The following is a 25535-nucleotide window of genomic DNA, read 5'->3' as shown; positions in this document are numbered from 1 at the left end:
TCCTTCGCCCGGGTTCCGTTCCCGGGATCCGGGAGGTTCGGCTGCGGGAACAACGGCAACAATAACAACAACAACGGGGCGTTTTCCGTCTGGGAACATTATCTTTGGCTTGAGAGGCTGAAATCAGAACAACAATAGAGGGAGAGAGGAGGAGGAGGAGGAGGAGGAGGAGAAGGCGGCGGCGGGGGGGAGGAGGAGGAGGAGGAGGAGAAGGGGGGGGGGAGCTGCTTCCTCACAGCGGAAGGAGACGACGGATCTCCTGCAGGACAATGTGAGACACAACGAGTTGATCAACGCAGTTAGCGACGCGGGCCGGGATGGAAGCGGGCATCGTCTAACGGCGTACTTGTTCAAGCTCGATCGCGGACCCGGATCCTGGTTTGGAGGACCCCTGTAAGTCCTCGAGGACGCGGCGGCCGCAGCGATGGGAAGCCTGCGCTGACGAGGAGGAGCGGGCGAGCAGGGCCGAGAACCGGGAACCGAGAACCGGGGAGGAAGATGGGTGTCGCGCTGCGGAGCCTGTTGTTGTGTACTTTTTGTTTCCTCGTACGAGGTGAGTTTCCTCCTCGAACACGCCGTGTTCCCGTCGCTTTCCCCGGGTCCCCCTTGTGTGTGGTGTGCGGGTGGCCGGGTGTTAGAGTGCTGTTAGCCCCGTCCACGGAGCGTCTTGAGCGGGGGGAGTTCGGAGCGGTGTCCGGGGCCCGGGCCCTCTCAAGGGGGCTGAGCGGAGCTAGCTCGTTAGCCCCGCCTGCTAGCTCTTCTCCGGGAGCAGCCGAGGAGAACGAAACCACGAAACGGCTCCAGTTAGCCGGCCACCAGAACCCCACAGACCCCCACAGGACCCCCGCAGACCCATTAGCCTTCTCGAGGCGATGGACGGGTGTTTTCAACCCCGGTTCGCGGCTCGTTAGCATGCTACCTCCAGATCCAGTAACTCAGATTAACGTTAGATAGCAGCCGTTAGCACAACAAATGCTAGCCGAGCGAGTCATCCAGCTAGCTGGCGCTAACTACAGCTAACATTCGCTTATAAATAATAATAATAATGACAATAATAATAATGTTCGTTATTGATGTTTAAATCAAAACTAACTATCATTAATTCATGAATCTGCGTACAAGTCGGAGCTGTTTATTACTTCATGTTGTGGTGTTATGCTAACAGGCTAACCGAGGCAATATTGTTATCATTATTATTATCATTATTATTTTTATTGTTGTTTAAAACTGGATTTATACAGTGTTGTTTTATATAGATCGGTAGATTTATTTGTTAATAATAATAATAATAATAATAATAATAATAATAATAATAATAATAAAACGTGTACTAGATTAGACAGACAATTAAAATGATATAAAAGAAAAAGTGAACCAAACTTCAGCTTTAAGAGTTTCTTATGTCAGAATGAATAAACTAGATATTTTATTCTGATGCTTCACTTCCATTTTATTTATTTATTAAAACTATTACAGATCTAATTCCTTTGTCTATAAAAGTTTACTGAACAGCTACTACTTTACTCAGACGAGGATCTAACACTTGTTCTATTTTTAGCTCTTACTTTATCGGCAATGATATGTTGTGGTTTTTTGTTTCTTTCTTTTGACAAATGTACTTATTGTAAGTCGCTTTGGACAAAAGCTTCTGCTAAATGACCTAAATGTAAATGTTTTGGTTTTGTCGACCAACAATCCAAATATAGTTAAATTATTGATTAATCTGCTGATTGTCTCAGCTCTTCATTTCTAAACAGAGGTTTTCTTTTATCCAGAAGTCAAATAAATGTATTTCCTGATATGAAATCAAATCTGAGTTTGGTGTTTGAACTTTTAAACGTCTCAGTTTGTCTAAGTGGCTGTGGAGGATTGTTTCCAGTATTGATCAACGTGGTGATTTATTTTGATTATTAGTTTGATGGAAGACACAAGGAAAACACGGTTCGTTTTGATGCTGAACTTATGTAAACAAATTGTTTCTGAGACAAAATATAATAAGTCAAAACATCGATCGATCGGTTCGAAGACAGAAAATTAACCAACAGAAGTTTCTTCCACTTAATCTGTCAATAATCACTCCAAGAAGAGAAAATAAATTTTTCCTTCAGATTTGGCCAAAAACGTGCGATTTTAGAGAAAATATCAAAGCTGCTGGGATGTTTATGTTGATTTTTTTGGATTCGGTTTCTTTACTGACCAAATAGGTAAAATATTGTGTCAATATTCTGTCTTTTATCCCAGTAAAGTGATTATTTGTGTCTTTGTGAGTGATATGTGAGACAGAGAAGATCACATCGATGGATAATGATAATAACCATACGTTTCATAGTGACTCAGGTTTATTGATATGGTGTATTAATTCTGATATAAAACAGAGGAAAACAGAACCCTCTGCATCCAATGAAATTACATTTTAAGTAGAGCGGATGTGATTAATAAGTCCACATAAATCATCTTCAGCACCAAATTTGATTATCGTTAACAAGGTTATTTGTTATTGGACATCAGATTGCGACCGAATGCAGCACATTTACCAATTGTATTACCAAAACAAAAAGGTTTCCTTCCAGCATCTCGGGCTGCGTTCACACCTGGAGGTGGTCCATCTGGTCCGGACCAGCAGAAACCTCCAGGTCTGAGCAGTGAAGCCAACACTGAAGAGCCTTAAACTGTCATTCTGTCTGCTGGCCACCAGGGGGCGACTCCTCTCTGGTTGTATAGAATCTATGAGAAAATGGTCCTACTTCTCTCTGCTGGCCACCAGGGGGTGACTCCTCTCGGTTGTATAGAATCTATGAGAAAATGGTCCTACTTCTCTCTGCTGGCCACCAGGGGGTGACTCCTCTCGGTTGTATAGAAGTCTATGAGAAAATGGGCTGCTCCACCAGTCTCTGGCGGGCCTCCAGTCTCTGGCGGGTCCTCCAGTCTCTGGTTGGTCCTCCTGTGTTGGAGGTCTTAATGTGGTACATGTTTGGAGAAGGAACCCCTGACTGAGGTGAAGACAGGCCTGCTGGTCTGCAGGACTCCATGTGTCAGATTGTGGTTTTCGGCCCAGAGCCAAGACCCAGCAGAGAGTCCCGGCCTCGTATTCTTCATGGCCGGGTCTCGTTAGCAGACCAGATACCAGAGACCTGACGTCAAAACAATAAACGAAGAAAGCACGTGAACAGGCGACAATTAAAACTTAATTAAATTAATTTACCGGATGGGTGCTGGAAGTCCTTGAAAACACTTGAATATAAGTGTGGTGTTTCCAAGGTCTGAAAAGTGCTTTGATGTGGACTAAAGGTCTTAAAATGTGTGTTGTATGTGATGACAAAAATGACTTTTGATGATGAACAGATGATGAAAATAGTTGGTGATTATATTTCTGTGGATCTGTTAGTGGAATTAGTTTTCCTTTCATTTGTGGTCCTTCTGTAAAAAGCTGTCTCCAAACATCATGTTGGTTGTTTAGAGGACAATAACATCTCATTTAATGTGATGAACAAGTGACATAATAAGTAGACTGAATATTGACCATTGGATTGATACAAAGATGGAGTTTACCACAGCTGGAAGGGGCTGGAAAAGCATGGAAATGCACCTGGAAATTTCTGGAAAGTGCTTGAATGTGAGAAGGTGGAGGAACCCTGTGATGAACATCTGTGTATTTATTTAAAGTTGACTCATTGATTAGTTGATATAATCAAGACTTTCTCTACGAAGAATCACACTTTACATTTTTTTTTTACCCACATTGTGTATTGGGACGTGAGTGTTGCCGTGGTAACAGCTGCACGTTTAACTTTTGTTCCCGTGTCCTCCAGGCGTGCCGCTGCTGCTGTATGCAAACCGCCGGGACCTCCGGCTGGTGGACGCGGCCCACGAGAAGGCCAACGCCACGGTGGTGGTGGGGGGGCTGGAGGACGCTGCCGCCGTGGACTACGTCTACGCCCAGGGCCTCATCTACTGGAGCGACGTGAGCGAGGAGGCCATCAAACGCACCGTCTTCAACCAGTCCGGGGCCAGCGCGGTCCAGACGGTGGTCCCGGGTCTGGCGTCCCCGGACGGACTGGCCTGTGATTGGTTGGGGAGTAAACTTTACTGGACGGACTCAGAAACCAATCGGATCGAGGTGGCAGAGCTGGACGGGTCCCTGAGGAAAGTTTTATTCTGGCAGGAGCTGGACCAGCCGAGGGCCATCGCTCTGGATCCAGAACGAGGGTGAGTCGGTCTGGGGTGAGGGGGTCTTGGTGGTCCAGGTGAAGACCAGCATAGTCTTTATGCTAAGCTGCAAGCTGCTCCCCTTTGTTTACAGTTTTTATGCTAAGCTACGCTAGCTGCTTCACTCTGTTTTCAGTCTTTATGCTAAGCTAGCAAGCTGCTCCCCTCTGTTTCCAGTCTTTATGCTAAGCTAACTAGCTGCTCGCCTCTGTTTCCAGTCAAAATAAGATTCATAAACCGGATCACAAAAGAGGACCAGCGGGTTCCTGATGGTCCTGGTGTGGACCTGTTGTTTCCACAGCAAACACCCACATGGTGGTCTAAAGGTCTCCCCCAGTCCGATGTGAGAGAGAGTCGGCCCGAGGCCACGAGTCCTGAACAGGGAGGGCGTGTTACTCCCGCTGCTTTGTTTGGAGCTGGTCCTGAATCAGATTAGGTTGCAGGGGGACAGAACTAGACCACCAAGTCCTGGAAACTGAACAACGGCGTCAGTGTTGAGGACGAGGACAGACGAGGAGGAATGTCTCGTTGGATTCCTCGTTGGGTTTGAGCTCTGAGGCGTAAAGACTTTGTCGACGAGTCCTTGTTGATCCTTTCTTTGTAAATAAATATCATCAGCTGTTGATTAGATTCAACTCCTCCTCGTTAACTCCTCCTCTACTACCTGTCCTTCTGTCTAATGAGTACATGCAGTAAAGTACTCTCTCTTTATAGTACACACTGTACTTTTACAGTAGTGTTATGTAAACAGTATCAGTACTGTAGAGTACATTTACAGAAATACATTGTGTTGATGTTTTTATGAATTTAATATCTTCTTTTGGTCTGTTAATCGGGCAACAGAAGATATTAAATAATTATTTATGGCCAGTTTAAATATTTTCTAAGAGTTCATAAACACATTCAGGATCCCTGTAGTTGGTCCTCTGCCTGTCAGACGCTGCTCTGGGTTTTACAGGATCGCTGTAGTTGGTCCTCTGCCTGTCAGACGCTGCTCTGGGTTTAACAGGATCCCTGTAGTTGGTCCTCTGCCTGTCACGCTGCTCTGGGTTTAACAGGATCCCTGTAGTTGGTCCTCTGCCTGTCAGACGCTGCTCTGGGTTTAACAGGATCGCTGTAGTTGGTCCTCTGCCTGTCAGACGCTGCTCTGGGTTTAACAGGATCCCTGTAGTTGGTCCTCTGCCTGTCAGACGCTGCTCTGGGTTTAACAGGATCCCTGTAGTTCTCTGGTGGTCAGACCAGGATGTGAATCCACCAGGACTCGCATAAAAGAGGTATTAATGTATTCATTACTTTTATTTAAATGTCGCTGCTTGCTGGCTATTCACACAGACTCTTCCTCCATCTTTGATCCACCTCCACCTCTGAGATTAAAGACCCAGAGAGCCACTGCACAGAGACCTGGTCTCTGGGTCCCTGAGGGACCTGGTCTCTCTGGGTCCCTGAGGGATCAGGGCTCTTTGGGTCCGAACTGGAGTCATTCTTCACATTTGGCTCAAACATCCATTTGGACGGATTTAGATGTTGCAGGTCAAAGGTCACGTGACCTCACAGAACGACTTAACATAAGAACTTATACACTAATTTTTACGATTTCACTCCATTTCTGTCCGGATAAAATACCTGAGATTCCTCTTTTATCGATCAACTGAGGAGGCGTTCAGGTGAGGCGTTCAGGATGTTCAGGTGAGGCGTTCAGGATGTTCAGGTGAGACGTTTAGGATGTTCAGGTGAGGCGTTCAGGATGTTCAGGTGAGGCGTTCAGGATGTTCAGGTGAGGCACAGATTTACAAAGTAAGAAATAATATGAGACTAGAGAATATGAGAATTATTTAACAGAAATGTTCTTCGTGTTTTTTTATTGGAGGACGTAAAACACAAACCAGCAGTGTTGCCCCAGGCGACCGAGCAGTCCCAACTCTGGGGGCTAAACCACCACTCAGAGGGTGATTGTTTGAAGCTGTGAGAAAGCGGAGACGTCGGTGTTTCCCAGCTGTCTCTGTGTGAGTCTCTGAGGGGGAACCGGTTCTCCAAATCCACGTTGGAACGCAGAGCTGGACCCGGTTCAACCGGGATGATTAATGCATCAGGTACCAAACACAAAGCAGCCCTTGTGGTGGCGAGGAGCCGGCCGGCTGCCCTGAAATCGTACCTGCTGCTCCTCCAACCCTTATGGAGCAGTACTACGAGGACCCGGGTGCACGTTTGTCCTGGTCCTGATCGGGTTAGTCGGTGCTGACGGCTCGTCGGGCGGCCTTGTGTGCGGTGAAACCAAACCAGCTGCTGAGGCGGCGTTTAGCTGCTGGGCAGAGACCAGTTAAAGCTTTTGTGTTGAGCTGAATGGGATGAGGGGGAGAAGGGGGAGGAGAGGCCTGGTGGCTCAATGCTGAAACAGGAAACAGGAAGTCAACAATGTTCTGCTCCAGGGTTTCATCTTTCTGCTTCTTCATTTCTCCCAAACATCCACAGTTCCTTTATATTTATTCATATTTATTTATAGACGTAGTTGTCTTGTTTATGTGTCGGAGCTTTAGTGAAACGGTCTGATTTTTAGATTTTTAGGCCTTCACAGAATCTGCTTCATGGTTTCTGGTGACCAGTCAGATGTTACCCAGGTCCCTAGAGGGGTCCTGACCCCCCCAGGTCGGGAACCTCCAACACAACAATAACCAGAACTCTTCTGTGTCATGTTTGCTTCTGTCCAGTATGAGCTCCAACCTTCTTCATCAATCAGTCAGTCAATTGGTCTATAAAGGGCTCAGGTCCTCCCAGAGTCAGGAGTGGTTGAGTTTAGTATTGGACCTGGGTCTTGTAGACCGAGGGGTGGGTTTAAGACAACAGGTACATGTAGTGATGTGTCCCTGTCCGTCTGTCCTCGGGTACATGTAGTGATGTGTCCCTGTCCGTCTGTCCTCAGGTACATGTACTGGACAGACTGGGGGGAGATCCCAAAGATCGAGCGTGCCGGGATGGACGGGACGAATCGCTCCATGATCATCGATAAGGAGATCTACTGGCCCAACGGTCTGACCCTGGACTACGGTCTGGAGAAACTGTACTGGGCCGACGCCAAACACAACTTCATCCACCGGTCCAACCTGGACGGGTCCTCCAGGTACTGCTGAAGTCTGTCTGTCCTCCCTGTCCAGTCCCTGTCCCCGGTTAACCAGCGTGCTGTGTTTTCAGGGAGGTGGTGGTCAAAGGGGAGCTGCCTCACCCGTTCGCCCTCACCCTCTACGAGGACACCCTGTTCTGGACCGACTGGAACACCCACTCCATCCACTCCTGCAGGAAACAGACCGGAACGGAGCAGCGCGTCGTCCACGCTGACATCTTCTCACCGATGGACATCCACGTCTTCAGCGCCAAGAGACAAAACGCCCGTGAGTCCTAACGTCCTCTCAGACCCGTCGGTGTTTAAGAGGCTTCTTTAACGCGTCGTGTCTCTGTCCACAGTCGCCACCACGCCCTGCTCGCAGAACAACGGCGGCTGTTCCCACCTCTGTCTCCTGTCTCCGGCGAAGCCCTTCCATCAGTGTGCCTGTCCCACCGGAGTCCAGCTGCTGGAGGACGGGAAGACCTGCAGAGACGGTGAGTCATCGTCATCGCTGTCCCTCTGGACACTCTGGTGCTGCTCTGTAACGCCTTCTGCCAACAAGGTCTCTGCTGTATTTATGTCTAGATGACCTTATTTGGAGTGTTGATGGAGCAGCTACAATGTTAGCGTAGCCTAGCACCCATCAACCAGACTCCATTCAGAAAACCAGCGTTTTAACAGAAGTTATCTTGTGGTCTTGCAGACAGACCTAACAAAGCATGACTCAGCACTTTTTTACTGATCACCATCATGATGGAGTTATTTCAGCTTTTCATCTGGTTATTGATGTGTTGTGTTTGGTGTGAACCTGGCAGCAGGTTTGGCTTCTGTTGTATCGGTTCACTGCTGAGGTTTCACAACCAGGTGACGAGTGGAGAATCAAACCGTCACGTCATCCACCGTCTTGGACACAACACTGTGTTATTATTCTCAGGTCCTATCATCCACCTTCCTCTTCCAGCGTGTGATCACAGTGTTTATGTGGACGTTTAAGAGAGAAGCCAGCGGAGGAAACTCATGGTGAGCAGTTTGGCTTCAGAGACACTCGAGTGGAAACAGAAAAGCATCCAAATATTTCCTGAACTGCGTCACTGAAAGAGATTATCTATCATTTTCAGACAGAAAACACAAAAAACTCCTTTTGTGTAACTGTTTACGAGATTTCAGCAGACAGACTGGATTCATTAGTGTGTGTGTGTGTGTGTGGGTCAGATTTAGGTTTGCACCAAACCTCATTAGGTTTTTCTCTAATTTAAAGAGTCCGATGACGTTTCTTACAACGTCTCCGGGCGCTTGAGACGGCGAAAGGTGGTGTTGGGCTGACCTGCCGTTGTCATGATAACCCTGCCCCATCACCCACCGGGGCTGGCTGTTTTTGAATGGCAGCCGTGGACGGAGGTTTCCCCTCCTCCTTCTCCTCTGCCTCCTTTTTATTTACATTTTTTCTGTTGGGTAACCCTGGCCTGCGGAGCGGCGGAGGGCTGAAGGCGGGGAAGCTTTTGTGAAAGACGGGATCACATGTTCCCCCTGCAGACAATGCCTCCTTTCACTGCCGGGGTTTAACTATTTCCAGTTTTTTTCTTCTCCTTAAAGCAGAGAGAATCTGAGTGGAGTTTGGTCTGACCTGAAGGGTAGAAGTTTATTGTTTGACTGCAGCCACGTCTCTGCTGCTGCTGCTGCTGCTGCTGCTGCTGCTGCTGCTGCTGCTGCTGCTGCTCCACCCGGCACACCAACAATAACACCAGCTTCACTTTGGGACGTTAAAGCTGCTGCTGATTGGGTGCTTTTGTTTAGGAAAGCTGAAAAACTGAACAGATGATGTGGATTCAGGGAGTTAAATCCACAATCCAAACGTAGAGAGAGGAAGTTAACTGGTAATCATTTTTTAGTCATTAATCGGAACAAATTCTGCTCTTTATAAACGTATGTAAAGTCATGTTCACGCTAGGTTTCATCCATCACAGCTGAAATAACTTCATCATGACGGCGATCAGTAAAAAGTGCTGAGTCATGCTTTGTTAGTCCGTCTGCAAGACCACAAGATGACTACTTTTAAAACGCTGGTTTTCTGAATGGAGTCTGGTTGATGGGTGCTAGGCTACGCTAACATTGTAGCTGCTCCATCAACACTCCAAATAAGGTCATCTAGACATAAATACAGCACAGGCCTTGTTGGCACGGAGCCGGTGGCTCTTCTGTTGGATGGTTTTACGTGACCTTTGACCTCCCCAATTCTCCTCAGGTGCGACTCGGATGCTGCTGCTGGCCCGGCGGACGGACCTGCGGCGCATCTCCCTGGACATGCCGGACTTCACCGACATCATCCTGCAGGTGGACGACATTCGGCACGCCATCGCCATCGACTACGACCCGGTGGAGGGATACGTGTACTGGACGGACGACGATGTGAAGGCCGTCCGCCGCTCACGGCTGGACGGCAGCGATGCCGAGTTTGTGGTGACGTCGCAGGTGAACCACCCCGACGGCATCGCCGTGGACTGGATCGCCCGGAACCTGTACTGGACCGACACAGGGACGGACCGCATCGAGGTGACCCGGCTCAACGGGACCATGCGCAAGATCCTGATCTCTGAAGACCTGGACGAGCCCAGAGCCATCGTACTGGACCCTGTGGCCGGGTGAGTTCTCAATTGATCGATCAATCAATCAATCTTCAATTTTTGCTTCCAGCTACATGTACAGTACATGATCTACTTCCTGTTTATGAAGCTACTTCCTGTTTATGAAGCTACTTCCTGTTTGTGCCTCCAGCTACATGTACTGGACGGACTGGGGCGAGGTGCCGAAGATCGAGCGGGCTGACCTGGACGGGATGGAGCGCCTCGTGATGGTCAACACGTCGCTGGGCTGGCCCAACGGCCTCGCCCTCGACTACGACGAACGCAAGCTGTACTGGGGGGACGCCAAGACGGACAAGATCGAGGTCAGTAGGGGGATTCGACTTGAAGAAGCCGCATGCAGCGCGCTACCTAACGTGATGTAGTGTGGGTTGAAGTGTCCGACTTAGCAGCCGACTGCAAAGACGTCATAGGGTCGCGACCATATCACGTGACCCAAAACATCGCGGGAGCTAGTTTTTAAGTTCTTGCAGCGCTTGGCAGCGCGGTCTACGACGGCTGCAACCGGCTTGTCCACACCTTCGCTACAGCGGAATGGTTCTCATTGGTTAAAAGTTCAATGTGTTCAGGTCCGCACTCGGCGGCCACCTTGTGGTGAAATGTTTTGCCTTTTTATTTTGGTCGCTTTGATCTCATGGCTTGGTCTAAAGTTCTGTGCATTGTGTTGTGAGTCGGCCTATTTATATGATGTCTGGTTAATACAAACAGACATCATATATCTCTTGAGCACTATAGTCACGTTGACTTTGTTGTCCGACTTGACGGCGTTTGGCTACGGTCTCCTTTATAGCCCACCTCCTCAGACACCTGTAGCTCTCGTCGGCGTGATAAGTCAAGTCAAGACCATCCTGAACAAGGCTAGTGTTTCACTGCTGTCTGCCTGGGCGAGACCTGGGAGGTGTAGTTTTCTGTTCACCTGGGAGATGTAGTTTAATGTTCACCTGGGAGGTGTAGTTTTATATTCACCTGGGAGGTGTAGTTTTCTGTTCACCTGGGAAGTGTAGTTTTATATTCACCTGGGAGGTGTAGTTTTATATTCACCTGGGAGGTGTAGTTTTATATTCACCTGGGAGGTGTAGTTTTATATTCACCTGGGAGGTGTAGTTCTCTGTTCACCTGGGAGGTGTAGTTTTATATTCACCTGGGAGGTGTAGTTCTCTGTTCACCTGGGAGGTGTAGTTTTCTGTTCACCTGGGAGGTGTAGTTTTCTGTTCACCTGGGAGGTGTAGTTTTCTGTTCACCTGGGAGGTGTAGTTTTCTGTTCACCTGGGAGGTGTAATTTTCTGTTCACCTGGGAGGTGTAGTTTTCTGTTCACCTGGGAGGTGTAGTTTTCTGTTCACCTGGGAGATGTAGTTTTATATTCCTTCAAAATAAAGTGATCAGTCACGTTGTGGTGAATTGTCATGTTGGCAGTGATGTCAGGATAATTGTGTTACTCCCCGTAGTTCACGAAGACTCCTGTTACATAAATACAAATACAGCAGTAATAATAATGTGGATTTCCTCATGAACCTTTGTTTCATTCAGTAAATGAGAAGCAGCTTATTTCACCCGCCTGTGACGGCGGCGCTGGGAAGGTTGTCGACATGAAAATACTCTCTCTTTCTTTGCCTGCGGTTTCCCTCCTCACGCCATTCCGCCATGTTTTTATTTTCCTCTGGTGACCCCACCTGAACCCCCTCTCCAAGCCCCTCTGAGGCGCTGGTGGTTCTGGTCTCACTCAGCGTTTGGGGGGGGGGGGGGGTTCTCGGAGGGCCTGGTTTTTGCGGCGGGATCCCACATCTGGTTCCGATTGCCTGCCCTCCAGCTGTGGTCGGCTCTGTTTAGAATAGACCCCGAATCTGAAACCGTCGCCGCACTGCGGTCACAACTCCCAAACCAGCGGAGACCTTTTGGCTGAGGCCGCCGCGTCGTGGATGGAAACTTGACTTTATATTTAAACGGCGCTGCTCTCTCCCCGGCGGTGTGTGTGGAGGCCGTGCAGAAAGATGGCAGCCAGCCACGCTGTTGTCGGAGCGGCCAGTGGCGTCGCTGCACGCTGTTAAAGGAGCCGGCACATCGCAGGCCGATTCGCTCCTGCAGATTCCTGACATTTCTGCTCTGGGAGTCCTCAGGTCTGCTTGTTGAGAGACGACCCCGTGTCCGACAGGAAGCTGCTGCATGACTTTCAGAACAAAATTCCACATCAGGGTTAAACCTCCAGCACTCGTGGACTTGTTAGCTAGTAAGTTACATTAGTGGGACGTAACGGGGACATGAGGGGGACGTAACGGGGACATGAGGGGGACATAACAGGGACATGAGGGGGACATAAGGGGGAGGAGGAGGAGAGGAGGGAGTGTGGCATCCATATGCTTCCTATTGTTGTTTGTTTGCTTCTAATTAGCGGTGCTGCGATGTGTTGCCAGGTCTAATGAGCATGCTCAGTACACACAGGGAGAAACAGCCCCTCTTTCAGCCGTCCACCGCTGGGCATGATGGGAAAATACATGTCGGATACATGCAGTTCAGCACTTTAAATCCAGTTATAAAATTTAAAACCTGCAGAAAACAGTTGGTCTCGATCTCACACCCTCCTGTCTGTCTGTCTGCCTGCCTGCCTGTCTGTCTGCCAGGTGATGAACATGGACGGGACGGGGCGACGGGTGCTGGTGGAGGACAAGTTGCCTCACATATTCGGCTTCACGCTGCTCGGCGACTTCATCTACTGGACCGACTGGCAGCGCCGCAGCATCGAGCGGGTCCACAAACACACCGCCGAGAGGGAGTTCATCATAGACCAGCTGCCGGACCTCATGGGTCTCAAGGCCACCTACGTGCACCAGTCCTTCGGTGAGTCCAGGACCCTGAAGACAAGGTCCCAGGCCTTGTTCGGGTCCAGCGGGCAGGTTGTTTGTGATAATTAGACATCAATCCAGGATTTAACGCCAGTTAAACTCCAGTCTATCCTCCAGCAGCTACGGCTTGTTAGCATTAGTGTTAGCATTAACATTACAAGACTAAATTAGTTTATAGTCTGTCGACTAAGAAACACAAAACGGAAAAACAATAAATGCAAACAGAAGATTTTTTAAAGATTTTTCATTTATATATGTATTTGTGTTTTTTACTAGCTTAGTTTAGCATAGACTGGAAACAGAAGGGAAACAGCTAGCTTAGCATAGAATAGGGTGTGGAGACAGAGGGAAACGGCTAGTTTAGCATAAATTCCCTGGTTAACATGTGTGGTTTTGTGTTTGTGCAGCCGTGCTCTTTTGATGCTCAATGCTAACAAAACTAAACAAACTCTTATTGATTTCCATAAATACCAACAACGCTGCACCCCTGCCTGACCCCCACCGTGGCTCCGCCCCCTGACTGACCCCCTATGGCTCCGCCCCCTCAGGTACCAACCCGTGTGCAGAGGGCAATGGCGGCTGCAGCCACCTGTGTCTCTACAAGCCTCAGGGCGTCCAGTGCGGCTGTCCCATTGGCCTGGAGCTCATCGCCGACATGAGGACCTGCATCGTCCCTGAGGCCTTCCTGCTCTTCTCCCGCCACACCGACATCCGCCGCATTTCCCTGGAGACCAACAACAACAACGTGGCCATCCCGCTCACCGGCGTCAAGGAGGCATCGGCGCTCGACTTTGACGTCACCGACAACCGGATCTACTGGACCGACATCACTCTGAAGGTGGGGGGGTTTGGACCAGACCGGATCACCTGTGTCCTTATTGGTCTAATGTACTGACTCTGACCCTGTACCTGGTTTTCGTCTTGTCCCCCCTTTGTAGACCATCAGCCGGGCCTTCATGAACGGCAGCGCTCTGGAGCACGTGGTGGAGTTCGGCCTGGACTACCCGGAGGGCATGGCGGTGGACTGGCTGGGCAAGAACCTGTACTGGGCCGACACCGGCACCAACCGCATCGAGGTGGCAAAACTGGACGGGCAGCACCGGCAGGTCTTGGTCTGGAAGGACCTGGACAGTCCACGAGCTCTGGCTCTGGATCCGGCTGAAGGGTGAGAACTGCAGCTAAAAACGGAGAGTCCTCGCAGGTGGATTAGAGGAGGCTGTTGGTCCTCGTAGGTGGATCATGTGGTCATGTGGTTCAACAAAAACACAAGATTTTTCCTTGAAGATTTGTACATTTTTTGTCTAATAAATGTACGGCTTTAACTGTGGAGATTACCTACCTTTTTTTTCTGGTAAATGCTTTTGTTTTTAATTACGACTTTAATCTCCAAGCATATCCAAGTTTATTTCTCCTAAATCTCAGTTTCTTTTTCTCAGAATATGACCCCTCTCCCCCGGCTCCCTAGTTAATGTATTTATTCTTACCCACAATGGCCCTAATACTCTGTAGACCAGACTCCCCTGAGAAACTACGTCCTGACTAAGACCTGGTTCCCTGTCCACAGGTACATGTACTGGACCGAGTGGGGCGGGAAGCCGAAGATCGACCGGGCAGCGATGGACGGGACGGGTCGCATCACTCTGGTGGCCGACGTGGGCCGAGCCAATGGCCTCACCATCGACTACGCGGAACGGCGCCTCTACTGGACCGACCTGGACACCACGCTCATCGAGTCCTCCAACATGCTGGGTGAGACTCTGTCAGACCACCGTTGGAAGACTAGGACCAGGTTTCAAGTCTTAAACCTTTAGAGGGAAGCATAAAATAATAAACAACCAAACAAATATCTCTATTACGCTGACGATACACTCCTTTACATTAAAGTGCTTATAAAATATTTCCATCCCCCACAACAAAGTTTAAGATTGTTAATTGAATAAAGTTTCACACATTGAAAGGACCCGATGGAGGTTCTTTTTATAATTCTTTATTAAATTAATATTATATGTTTTTTTTTTTTCGCATTCAAATTTGTATTGAAATCGAAATTGGAGTACATTATACAGCACAACATGTATATAATATAGGGCTGTCAAAAGATAGATTTTTTTAATCGCGATTAATCGCATTTTGTCCATAGTTAACTCGCGATTAATCGCAAATTAATCGCATTTTTTTTAGCACATTTTCTTTTCTTCTAAATGTACTTTTAATGATTTTTTTTTCATATTCTTAATACTTTTAACAACATAAGGGCAAATATACTTGATTTATGAAAATGTTTATTTAACACTTCAAATATCCCCTTACCAAAACATGGGATCAAAACAGGGTTATAAGAATATATCACAAACAATTAAAGTGAACATGTCACAGGAGATAGTGTAACAGGAGATAAGTACAGTTAGGATATAAGTGCTTTGGCTTGCAAGTGATATCTCAGACTGGACGTATTTCTATGGTAGCTCATTTCATACCCACAGTACGCGCAGATGACTTTGGTCTTATCGACTGAACCATCCGGCGGTCTTTTGAAGGTGAATTTGCCGTTCACAAATCGATTTTAAACGCGTGTGGACGCGCCGCTTCCCAGTATTGCGCGCTTGGTGGGCTGCCACTAGAGGATGATTGACAGGCGCTCTCCTTCAAACAACATATTTTTGCGAGCGTTCGCGAGCGTTCCCGAGGCGGCGAGTCGAGCCCGGCACCTCTGATTAGCATAAAGTAGATTCGACTTATACTTGAGGAGCGGCCAACTCGCGCGCCGTCTCTCGACATTCGCCGCAACGCTACCAGAATACAATGAATGGGACGCGGGGAAACACCGCTGCCTGTGGACGCGCACCTTCCCTCTGGATCAAGACTACAGGTGCCACCGACGGCCATAAATCATACAATGCGCGTTTTTTTTTTTTTTTAATACCGAGCGTTAATCGCGCGTTAAAAAAATTAACGCCGTTAAGAGGATGTTGCGTCAACGCGTTATTAACGCGTTAACTTTGACAGCCCTAATATAATAATATTAATAATAATAAATAAATGATGTATATTTTGTCTGAGGGGGGGAGAAAAATCTTCATGTCCTCGTGTCTTTGTGTCCTCATGTCTCCTCATGTCTCCAGGTCAGGACCGGGAGGTAATAGCCGATGACCTCCCCCACCCCTTCGGGCTGACCCAGTACCAGGACTATATCTACTGGACCGACTGGAGCCAGCGCAGCATCGAGCGAGCCAACAAGACCAGCGGGCAGAACCGCACCGTAATCCAGGGCCACCTGGACTACGTTATGGACATCCTTGTCTTCCACTCGTCCCGGCAGGGCGGCTGGAATGCCTGCGCCTCCACCAACGGCCACTGCTCGCACCTCTGCCTCGCTGTACCCGTCAGCAGCTTCGTCTGCGGATGCCCCGCCCACTTCTCCCTCAACTACGACAACAAGACGTGCAGCGGTGAGGCCCCGCCCCCCTCAGGTCTCTGATCAGGGTAAGCGGTCTCTTCTAACCCGCCTCCTCTCTGTGTCCCAGCTCCCACCTCCTTCCTGCTGTTCAGCCAGAAGACGGCCATCAACCGGATGGTGATGGACGAGCAGCAGAGCCCCGACATCATCCTGCCCATCCACAGCCTGAGGAACGTCCGCGCCATCGACTACGACCCGCTGGACAAGCAGCTGTACTGGATCGACTCCAAGCAGAACGCCATCCGCCGTGCCCAGGAGGACGGGAACCAGGTATGGATCCAGACCCGCCTCCTGTTTCCACATGTTTCCAGTCTTTATGCTAAGCTAAGCTAGTTGTTTCCAACCCTCCATAAAGGAGTAGAACCAGCTTTAGATCACCTGACGTCTTTGAGCCTTTGACCTTTATTTTTGTGTTTTTACTTAGAGCTCAGAGTTCAGATTAAGTGCTAGATCACAGAAGACCTGAACCGTCACCAACTCCTGTTCTAGTCCCATAGAAGTGGTTTCGGCGGGGTCTCTGAGCTGCCGTGTCTCTGGTCTTTGTCCCCTCAGAGTATGACGGTGGTGTCCAGCTCCCTGGGGGGTCCCAGTCAGGGTCTGCAGCTGTACGACCTGAGCATCGACATCTACAGCCGCTTCATCTACTGGACCAGCGAGGTCACCAACGTCATCAACGTGACCCGGACGGACGGCAGCCGGGTCGGCGTGGTGCTGAGGGGCGAGCACGACAAGCCCCGTGCCATCGTGGTCAACCCGGAAAGGGGGTGTGTGTCTCCAGTGTCTTCGTCTCGGTGTCCTATATGGCCTTAGTGCCGACTCGCCTGTTAGGAACCATAACTACAAACTAGTCCCTGGGTCATTGTGTGGTGCAGCAAGCGGTCTGCAGATGTTCTGAGAGGAAAACACAGACCAGTACTAGACTCGGTTAACCCCTGGTTGTCTGCTGCAGGTACATGTACTTCACTAACCTGCTGGAGCGCTCGCCCAAGATCGAGCGGGCGGCGCTGGACGGCACGGAGCGCGAGGTCCTGTTCTTCAGCGGTCTGGGCAAACCCGTCGCCCTGGCCATCGACAACGAGGTGGGGAAGCTGTTCTGGGTTGATTCGGATCTGCGCCGCATTGAGAGCAGCGACCTATCCGGTGAGTCCGATGGGCCCACTTCAGGGTCCGGGTGCACTTCAGGGTCCAGGTACACATCAGGGTCCAGGTACACATCAGGGGTACACTTGAGGGTCTGAGTACACATCAGGGGTACACTTCAGGGTCCGGGTACACTTCCGGGTCCAGTCAGGTGCCAGGTTAGCAGTATTTACAGTCTTTATGCTAGGCTAAGCTTGTTGTTTCCAACCCTCCAGCTTGATCACCTGACTTCTTTGAGCCTTTTACCTTTTTAGTCAGAAGTAAATAGTGATATTTTTAAACCTAATCTTCACACCGGGATCTAAACCTGCTTCTTCTTCGTGTGGACTTTTGGCGTAGTTTTAGTGGAGCCCTGAGCTCAGCACATTCCTGAGATTCTCTGGAGCTCCACGCTCGCGGACAGGAATGGAAACCATCTGTAGGAGTGGAGTCCTGGTTCAGGACTGGAGGGGAGTCCTGGTTCAGGACTGGAGGGGAGTCCTGGTTCAGGACTGGAGGGGAGTCCTGGTTCAGGACTGGAGAGGAGTCCTGGTTCAGGACTGGAGGGGAGTCCTGGTACAGGACTGGAGGGGAGTCCTGGTTCAGGACTGGAGAGGAGTCCTGGTTCAGGACTGGAGAGTCCGCCGGGCTGCTGCCCCCATCAGGACGCTGCGTTAATAACTTACAGCCTTTATGCTAGCTGTACCCCGGTGAATGTACATATTGATATGTAAACAGGATGCTGTGTTTGTGTGTAGCTGACTGGTGTACCCCTAACCCCCCTCCCCCTCCTACCCCCCCACACCCCCCCACTCAGTTCTCACCCGTTTTGTTGCCTCTGCTCCTGAACGTTTTTGCCCTCCAACCTTGTTTTGTTTTTCCCCGGTGCTCTTTTCAACAACATCCAGGAGCCAACCGCATTGTGATCGCCGACTCCAACATCCTGCAGCCGGTGGGCCTGACGGTGTTCGGGGACCACCTGTACTGGATCGACAAGCAGCAGCAGATGATCGAACGCATCGACAAGACCACGCGGGAGGGACGCACCAAGATCCAGGCCCGCATTGCCTACCTGAGCGACATCCACGCCGTCCACGAGCTCGACATGAGGGAGTACAGTGAGTCCACGCAAGCATCCCATCTGTCCCACCTGTCCCCCTGTCCCACCTGTCCCCCTGCCTCACCTGTGCCCCGTCCCTCCGTCCCCCAGGTAAACACCCGTGTACGTGGGACAACGGCGGCTGCTCTCACATCTGCATCGTGAAGGGAGACGGGACGACTCGCTGCTCGTGTCCCGTCCACCTGGTGCTGCTGCAGGACGAGCTCTCCTGTGGAGGTGAGTCTCTAGCTGGTCCTATGCTGGTTTTTACTTGTCTGGTCCTGACCCCGCCCCCCCCGTCTCCCTGTCAGAGCCTCCCACCTGCTCCCCGGAGCAGTTTTCCTGCCGGTCTGGCGAGGTGGACTGCATCCCTCAGGCGTGGCGGTGCGACAGCTACCCGGAGTGTGACGACAGCAGCGACGAGGAGGACTGCCCCGCCTGCTCCGAGTCAGAGTTCCAGTGTGACAGCCGGCAGTGCATCGACCTGAGCCTCCGCTGCAACGGGGAGGTCAACTGCCAGGACCGGTCCGACGAGAACAAGTGTGAAGGTGAGACCTGGCCCCACGAGAACAAGTGTGAATGTGAGACCCGGTCCCACGAGAACAAGTGTGAAGGTGAGACCTGGCCCCACGAGAACAAGTGTGAAGGTGAGACCTGGCCCCACGAGAACAAGTGTGAAGGTGAGACCCGGTCCCACGAGCACAAGTGTGAAGGTGAGACCTGGCCCCACGAGAACAAGTGTGAAGGTGAGACCAGGTCCTCACCATAAAACCCCCCTCGTCCTTAAGACCCTCCTTCTGGCTCAAACTCAGTTCTTGTGAGGAACTAGTTTTCCAGGCGTAATAACATTAATTCTCTTGGCTCTGTTGTGATTGACAGCTCAGAGGGCGGTGAGCCTCTCTCCTCTCTGATGTTACCATGACGACGAGGAGGAGGTTTTACTTTTGTTATGGGAATTTTGGATGTTTGTAATTTATAATCAGAATCTTTGTCAGGTCAGACGTTGATCCGCATCTCCTCTTCTCAACCGTTATGCTATGACTAAAATTAATGCCTGTTTGTGCGTAGGTAGGTGATATGAGCATGAGTGCCACATGACACGAGATAATTTCAGAGGACATTATGACATCTGTGTTTTGTACATCTTGTCTTTGTAAGATGAACCGTCTTTTGTCTACAGTATGATTCCTCCTTAAAAGGGAGATTACACAAACTATTTTTGCCTGCAGATGAAAATACTTTGACGAATAAACCTCGGAGAAAAAGCTGATCCTGGTTGTTGATCTTTATTGGACAGATTAATTTTTTCCACAACACTTTATAACCAGCTTCTCAAGGGTCTCAAACTGCGACCCGACTGGTGTTTTACTCTCCGCTTGTCCCCCCAGTACGGTGTCCTCCGGACCAGTTCACCTGCTCCAATGGTCAGTGCATCGGGAAACACAAGAAGTGCGACCACAACATGGACTGCACCGACAACTCCGACGAGCTCGGCTGCTGTGAGTCTCCAAGCAACCACCAAACGACTCGCATTGACTCACGTTGACTCACATTGACTTACATTATCTCACATTGATTCATGTAGACTCACATTATCTCACATTGTCTCACATCGACTCACATTATCTCACATTGACTCACATTATCTCACATTGACTCACATTGACTCACATTATCTCACATTATCTCACATTGACTCACATTATCTCACATTGACTCGCATTGTCTCACATTGACTCACATTGACTCACATTGACTCACATTATCTCACATTGACTCACATTGACTCACATTATCTCACATTATCTCACATTGACTCACATTGACTCACATTATCTCACATTATCTCACATTGACTCACATTGACTCACATTGACTCACATTGTCTCACATTGTCGCACATTCACTCATGGCTCCAACAGAAGCATCGCTGTGTTTTACCGTCCCGTCTTCTGTGGTTTCAGACCCGACCGAGGAGCCACCTCCTCCGTCCAACAACACCATCGGCTCCATCGTGGGCGTTGTCATGGCGCTCTTCGTGGTGGGCGCCGTGTACTTCGTGTGCCAGCGTGTCCTCTGTCCCCAGATGAAGGACGACGGCGAGACCGTCACCAACGACTTTGTGGTCCACGGGCCGTCCTCGGTGCCGCTGGGATACGTGCCACATCCGGCCTCGCTGTCCAGCTCGCTGCCAGGTGGGACGCCGCATTGTCGCCGCGGTGTGAACATTGTTATGATAATAAGTGTGATGCTGACGTCTGTCTCCAAACCCACAGGGATGTCCAGAGGGAAGTCCGTGATTGGTTCCCTGAGCATAATGGGCGGCAGCAGCGGACCGCCGTACGACCGCGCCCACGTGACCGGAGCTTCGTCCAGCAGCTCGTCCAGCACAAAGGGAACCTACTTCCCCCCGGTGAGGACGCCGTGCTGCCGACGCTGCCGACGCCTCATTGAACATTCAGAGAGAAATATTTACTTAATTTGATCTTGAAATGTTTTTCTTTGGTTTCAGATCCTGAATCCTCCGCCGTCTCCTGCTACAGTCCGTTCTCAATACACCATGGAGTTTGGTTATTCCTCCAACAGTCCCTCAACACATAGATCCTACAGGTATCTCACATTATCTCACATTATCTCACATTATTTCACATTGACTCACATTATCTCACATTGACTCACATTATCTTAATTGACTCACATTATCTCACATTGACTCACATTGACTCACATTATCTTAATTGACTCACATTATCTCACATTCACTCACATTATCTCACATTATTTCACATTGACTCACATTATCTCACATTATCTCACATTATCTCACATTGACTCACATTATCTCACATTGACCCACATTGACTCACAATTTCTCACATTGACTCACATTGTCTAAAATTGACTCGCATTGTCTCACATTGACCCACATTGACTCACAATTTCTCACATTGACTCGCATTGTCTAACATTATCTCACATTGACTCACATTGACTCACAATTTCTCACATTGACTCACATTGACTCACATTATCTCACATTATCTCACATTGACTAACATTATCTTACATTGACTCACATTCACTCACATTATCTCACATTATCTCAAATTTACTCACATCATCAAACATTGACTCACATTATCTCACATTATCTCACATTAACTCACATTGACTCACATTATCCTACATTGACTCGCATTATCCTACATTGTCTCACATTGACTCACATTATCTCACATTGACTCACATATCTCACATCATCTCACATTGACTCACATTATTCTTCTTCGTGGTGTTTCTGCCCCTCAGCTACCGGCCCTACACCTACCGACACTTCGCCCCCCCCACCACCCCCTGCAGCACCGACGTGTGCGACAGCGACTACACGCCGGGACGCCGGGCGCCACTCAAGTCGGGCGCCGCCACCGGTGCCAAGGGCTACACCAGCGACCTCAACTACGACTCGGAGCCTTTCCCACCGCCGCCGACACCACGCAGCCAGTACCTGTCGGCGGAGGAGAACTGCGAGAGCTGCCCGCCGTCGCCTTACACCGAGCGCAGCTACTCCCACCACCTGTACCCGCCGCCGCCCTCGCCATGCACGGACTCCTCGTGAGCCCCCCGTCTCCGCACAGCTCCACCCCCTCACTGTAAATAGCAATTGTGCATATATGAGGTTAAACCAGGAGACTGATGAGGAGGTGGCGGAGGCGGAGCCTAATGCAGCACGAGGAGCGGAGCTGCAGAACATTGTACATTGAAAAAGAGAAAAGCATATTTATATATTTTCTATACAGCGTTTACTGATGATGCCATAGAGGTTTGTATTCAGAAATTTGTAAATTTTTTTAAGAAAAGGTTTTATTAAAATCATCACGAATATAAGTTGCCTTAAACCAGAGAGGAAGAGGCTGAAGGACAAAAAGCACAGCGGGACGTTTTAACTTATCTGATGCCAAATATGAAAAACATCAACAGGAGAAGAAGAGGAGGAGGAAGAGCGCCCCCTGGAGGCTCAGCCGTGTCTGTCGTATCCATATAAACGGGACATCGTGGTACTGGGCCTTTAAATGTACCTCCTCGGTTACGAAACGGTTCGTAGGATCGCGTCTGACGTGGACGAGAGTCATGTGATCAATATTTATTACCCAATCGAAGCAGGTGATCAGTCGGCGAGTTTGAGTAGACACTAAGGAGGTCCTCAAGTATGGAGGCTCATAGACGCCAGTCAAAGGAAAAAACATCGTTATCTCAATAACATCATTATGTTGAGGAGGATTCTTATTATTGTGAGAATGTTTCTCAGAATTATGACTTGCAGGATCTTATTCTTTTCCGTTGCATTGGCAGGATTGGGCTTCCATACTGTGGCTGAAACATTTGTTGGAATGATCTCAAGGAGATCTGGAGACGGTCGGCCTCATTGGGTTTCTTTGTTGTTTTGTTTATGCGTCCTTTCTCTCTCTCTCTTGTCCCCTCGGGGCCTCCGTACGAAAACACTAAAACACCTCTCAACGTTGGCGATGTCACATGACTCGCGTCCTCCAATCATCGTGATCTTCAGACGGGATTTAAAACTAAAATGTACGCTTGTGTTTCTCGTCGAGACGCTCGACTGCGAGTTTCGCGAGTGGTCGTTGCCACGGCGACGCTTCCCTTCGGCGGCGACGTCTCCCACCACGAACCCGATCTTGTGCCTGACCCGTTCCACGTCTTCGTCCCCTTCTGTTGCGTCTCCACGCCCTGCCCCCGAGCCCACTCAATGCTAAATAGTATTTTTGTACCACATATTGTGTAGATATCGTATTTATAAGCTCCATAGGAACGTTGTACATCTCCATCGGACTCCTGCAGTACTCCATTCCCTCTTTTTTTATATCGCCTCATTATATTTTTCTACAGTTTCACTCCGAACGTTGGGCGACAATCTCCGATCCGAAGAACAAATCCAGGTTTTATAGTCTGTTTGTGCCAAAATAACCGTTTCGTTAGCGTCCGACGTCGGGACCGGGAACGACGACAGTCGAAAATCACTCAGCTTTTATTTAGTAAATGTTGAGATTTCCCATTTGACTTCCTGTCGTTGGGCATTTCCTGTTAAGTCGTCGGGCGTCTGACTTCCTGTCGTCGGGCGTCTGACTTCCTGCGGATCATAACACCAGCGTGAATCTGACAATCGTAACGTTTCTCGGCGTGAACGCGTCGGCCGGCGTCTCATTTACACTGAAAGATGTTTCATATTTTTAATTTAAAATCATTCATCTTGTTTTAATAAAGAACAAATAATTGGAGACTCCGGGACTCTAATCGACGGTAATCTGTCGACGGAAACATGAGACCAAATGTTAGAGACGATGTTTAGAGCCGGGAATCCACATGAAATAAAAAAAATACATGAAATTGAAACGTTTTGGCATAAAAACTGAAAAGATATATTAAATTGTTTTTCTACACAAAATTTCCAGAAACAAAAATAATAATTCTCAAACATTAAACGGGAGAACGTGATTTTTTTTTTTTTCTGAAAATGAAAAAGTTATGAATTGAATCAGAAACAATTGGAACAATCGTTTTTTTTTAATCCCCGGCTCTAAAATCTGATATTCATCTTCCCTTTCATCCCGTTGAGAAATAATTTCTGGTCTTCTTTTAAAAAAAAACAAAAAAATCATATTTGTTTGCAGTTAACACAAATTGACGCACAAATTATTGATTAAGAAGCAAATGTTTCATCTTGGACTTTAAAGGTTTGTTTTCTTTCTTGGTGCAGAAATTGTAAATTTAGATGCGAAATTACTTCACGTTATTTTGTGTGCACAAAATATAAAAACGAGCGTTATCAATGTTTTTTTTTTGCTCATTTACCTGAAGAGGAATCTGTTGTGTGTTTATGTTTTGTGTATTTCATCTGAGCAGAAAGTCAAACCACCAAAAACCAGTCCAGTATATATAGATATAGATATATGTTGGTTCTCTGCTTTGGCGCCCCGTGGCCTCAGTACGGCATCTTGTGGTACAATCACCTTGATGTTCTCATTCTTACCTGCACTTTACACGACTGCCTGTGTTTAAGCTGGTTTTTGGTACGTTACGCTACGTGACGTAACATTATGTTATGCTACGTGGCCATGTAGCCACGTAGCAAAGCGTAACATTACGTTACGCTAGTTTGGTTCGTTCAGAAGAGTCCGAACAACCTGATGGATTTGTTACTTCAAATATCAGATCTTACTTTCTGCTTCTGTTTTAACTCAATGTGTTCCAATGAATTAATAATTTGTACCATTTTTAAACAAAACAAAAAAAAATCAAACTGTTTCTACGAAGTTTTTTTATGAACTGGAGAAGTCTGTTGCATCACAGAAGGTGTTTTAGTTTTTTTTTTTTTTTTTTTTTTTTTTAATACTGTTATTTTGTCAAATCGGTATGGAAGACTATTAGGGCAAGGTTTTCATTTTTTAATTAACTCTTTTAAAGTTCTTTTTAAAATACTTAAAAATGTTTTGACATGTGACTCTAATCCTCTTCTGTAAATCTGTATTATCGGATGTCGAAGAAGAAAAGTCGGTCTATTTCGGGTTAAGATTTTATCAATATTTAGTTTCAAATCTCAAAAGGAATCAAAGTGGCAAAATTTGAGGGAGGAATTTAATATTTTAAAGGTACAAATTAATAATTTAAGGAAACCAATCAATCCTTTGCGTACGAATAATTTACTTTGAGGGTTTAATTTGACATTAACCCTAATTTGTGTTTTGAATTGCAACACTGAAAAGTTTTTTTTTGTATGTTTTAACAAATGGAAACGTTTTCTCTTTAAAGCAAAAAGTTTAAACAAAAGCAATCGTCTGATATAAAAAGCAGTTTTTAAATTTTTATATTCTTTTGTGGGCATTTTATGTTTTTGACGGCTGAGAGAAACACCGAGTTACATATTTTCCTTTTTTTACATTTGTGGACATTTGCATTAATTCAATTGTTTTCTTGGAAAATTAACTTTGAGTTTGAGGTCAAGTTATTTATAACTCATTATTTCTGACTCGTTTGTGGGACATAAAACTCAAATCACCACTTTCTGAC

General features: G+C 48.1%; 1 protein-coding gene across 2 annotated transcripts; it reads left to right on the top strand.

The window, feature by feature from the left end:
- The first annotated feature begins 230 nt into the window (after positions 1-230).
- Positions 231-25535, top strand: lrp6 (low density lipoprotein receptor-related protein 6). 2 transcript variants are annotated; one of them, XR_014599109.1, is made up of 24 exons: positions 231-553; positions 3810-4206; positions 7124-7321; positions 7393-7589; positions 7663-7797; positions 9546-9942; positions 10076-10247; positions 12559-12775; positions 13329-13618; positions 13719-13945; positions 14345-14529; positions 15903-16229; positions 16305-16507; positions 16790-17001; positions 17187-17377; positions 18265-18474; positions 18567-18692; positions 18767-19003; positions 19844-19954; positions 20420-20650; positions 20732-20868; positions 20968-21065; positions 21765-23008; positions 23063-25535. XR_014599109.1 is itself a non-coding variant. In XM_084038302.1 (23 exons), exons 1-23 carry the CDS (start codon positions 499-501, stop codon positions 22069-22071), a joined length of 4860 nt encoding a protein of 1619 aa, XP_083894428.1. In that variant the 5' UTR covers positions 231-498; the 3' UTR covers positions 22072-25535. The 2 variants fall into 2 exon arrangements, 1 of the variants encoding a protein (XP_083894428.1); XM_084038302.1 differs by having other exon boundaries at positions 21765-25535.

The sequence above is a fragment of the Eutrigla gurnardus genome (genome assembly GCF_963514095.1).
Source record: "Eutrigla gurnardus genome assembly, chromosome: 21".
Classification (NCBI taxonomy): domain Eukaryota; kingdom Metazoa; phylum Chordata; class Actinopteri; order Perciformes; family Triglidae; genus Eutrigla; species Eutrigla gurnardus.
The sequence above is the reverse complement of the archived record's forward strand: the minus strand, read 5'-3'. Positions and strand labels throughout refer to the sequence as shown.

Excerpts from the sequence above, each read along its gene's own strand:
- lrp6 (XM_084038302.1), top strand. The coding sequence starts at position 499 with ATGGGTGTCGCGCTGCGGAGCCTGTTGTTGTGTACTTTTTGTTTCCTC. Across the intron at positions 13,946-14,344 it reads GCTCTGGATCCGGCTGAAGG|GTACATGTACTGGACCGAGT; the intron begins GTGAGAACTGCA and ends CCCTGTCCACAG. Across the intron at positions 21,066-21,764 it reads TCAACACATAGATCCTACAG|CTACCGGCCCTACACCTACC; the intron begins GTATCTCACATT and ends TCTGCCCCTCAG.